This window comes from Frankliniella occidentalis, unplaced genomic scaffold, assembly GCF_000697945.3.
Source record: "Frankliniella occidentalis isolate FOCC.00 unplaced genomic scaffold, Focc_3.1 Scaffold113, whole genome shotgun sequence".
In the NCBI taxonomy this organism is placed as follows: domain Eukaryota; kingdom Metazoa; phylum Arthropoda; class Insecta; order Thysanoptera; family Thripidae; genus Frankliniella; species Frankliniella occidentalis.
Genome location: NW_026267241.1, coordinates 427,269 through 428,524, shown reverse-complemented (window position 1 = coordinate 428,524; position 1,256 = coordinate 427,269). Strand labels below are relative to the sequence as shown.

At 53.1% G+C, this 1,256-nt stretch overlaps 1 protein-coding gene across 1 annotated transcript in view; it reads left to right on the top strand.

Annotated features, from left to right (window-relative positions):
• The window catches only part of LOC113217915 (unconventional myosin-XVI-like), a 1,201-nt gene extending 842 nt beyond the window's left edge, over positions 1-359 (top strand). Inside the window, exon 3 of the mRNA XM_052270171.1 lies at positions 174-359. Within this exon, the coding sequence (XP_052126131.1) occupies positions 174-322 (149 nt within the window). The 3' untranslated portion in view covers positions 323-359. The remainder of the gene's footprint in view (positions 1-173) is intronic.
• The last annotated feature ends 897 nt before the right edge of the window (positions 360-1,256 follow it).

Genomic DNA, 1,256 nt, shown 5'->3' with positions numbered 1-1,256 from the left:
CGGTTCCTGCGGCTCCTCCGGCTCTGCCCCCGTCTTCGGCTTCGCCCCCGTGCCCCTGGCCCTCATCTCCGCCCCCGCCCCCAGCTCCGGCTCCTGCGGCTCATCTAACAACGGAGGATATTCGGGATATTCTCACGGCTCCGCCTCCGGCTGCGGCTCCTGCGGCTCCTCCAACTGCGGCGGCTGTGGATCCGCCCCTGCTCCCTCCTGCGGCGGCCAGATCGTCGAGATCACCAGGACCAAGAGCTTCGTGCCCCTCTCCCTGCCCAAGCTCCCCAAGCCCTGCGGCTGCTCACTCCCCGCCCCCAGCTGCTGCTGTTGATGGGTACGATCGGTGAAATAAACCCTTCTAAACCTTTGATCTTGTCCCTCTCTGAAAAAAAGTCCTAAAAATACCACGGTCTGTGCTACCATATCGCAACGCAACACGTAGCAGAACGAGAAACGTGCATGCACACTGAGACCACTCTTAAAAATTCTGTCCGGGCGGGTAGTTGAAAAAGAAGAAACACGGGACTTGAAACACATTATTACACTCTAAAAGCAATCCGAAATTTTGTGTTGTATTTAATACAGCTTTCTATATTGGACTCTTGTGGTGCAGAAGGTTGGTTCCCTACTCGCTAGGCGCCATGAGGCACCACGGTGATCGACAGTAGGCTAGCCCACTCGCACGCTTGTATGCGGTGCAGTATAATCCAAAAACATTGACGTGGTCAATGGGACACCTCATCTTACTTGGAAATATTACCCGATTAGAGTAAAAAGAACGAGTCTACTGCTCTCAGTGCTGTGCCGTATAATCTTGTCGGTGAAAGAAACGCCTAACGTGCACATGCCGCACCCAGAGAAAAGTTTGCCTGATTTAGGCATAATTTGATGCAACAACATAGTGGACTATGTTGTTGCTACCCCCCCCCCCTTGCCATTATGTAGCAGAGCGGAAACCGGTGTGCGGCGGGTTTGCTTACCCCCTTCGCCCGTAAGGCGCCATGCCATACCCCCTGTGGACATGGTGAGTATGTAATCCGCCGCTTGATGGAATGTCCACTTTGAAACACCAGGCACCTGTTGCCTACTCCCAGGCGTCTTAGGGATCAACCAGAAAGTACGTCCGTCATTCACCTTAAAAAAATAAAATAAAATAAACTGCCAAGGTTAGCCCGTGCTAGCTCTCCTTCGCACCTGACACGTAGGCAAAATCTTGCCAACAGTGCATGTGTGTACTGATAGGTGGCCTACCCCGAATCTTGCAG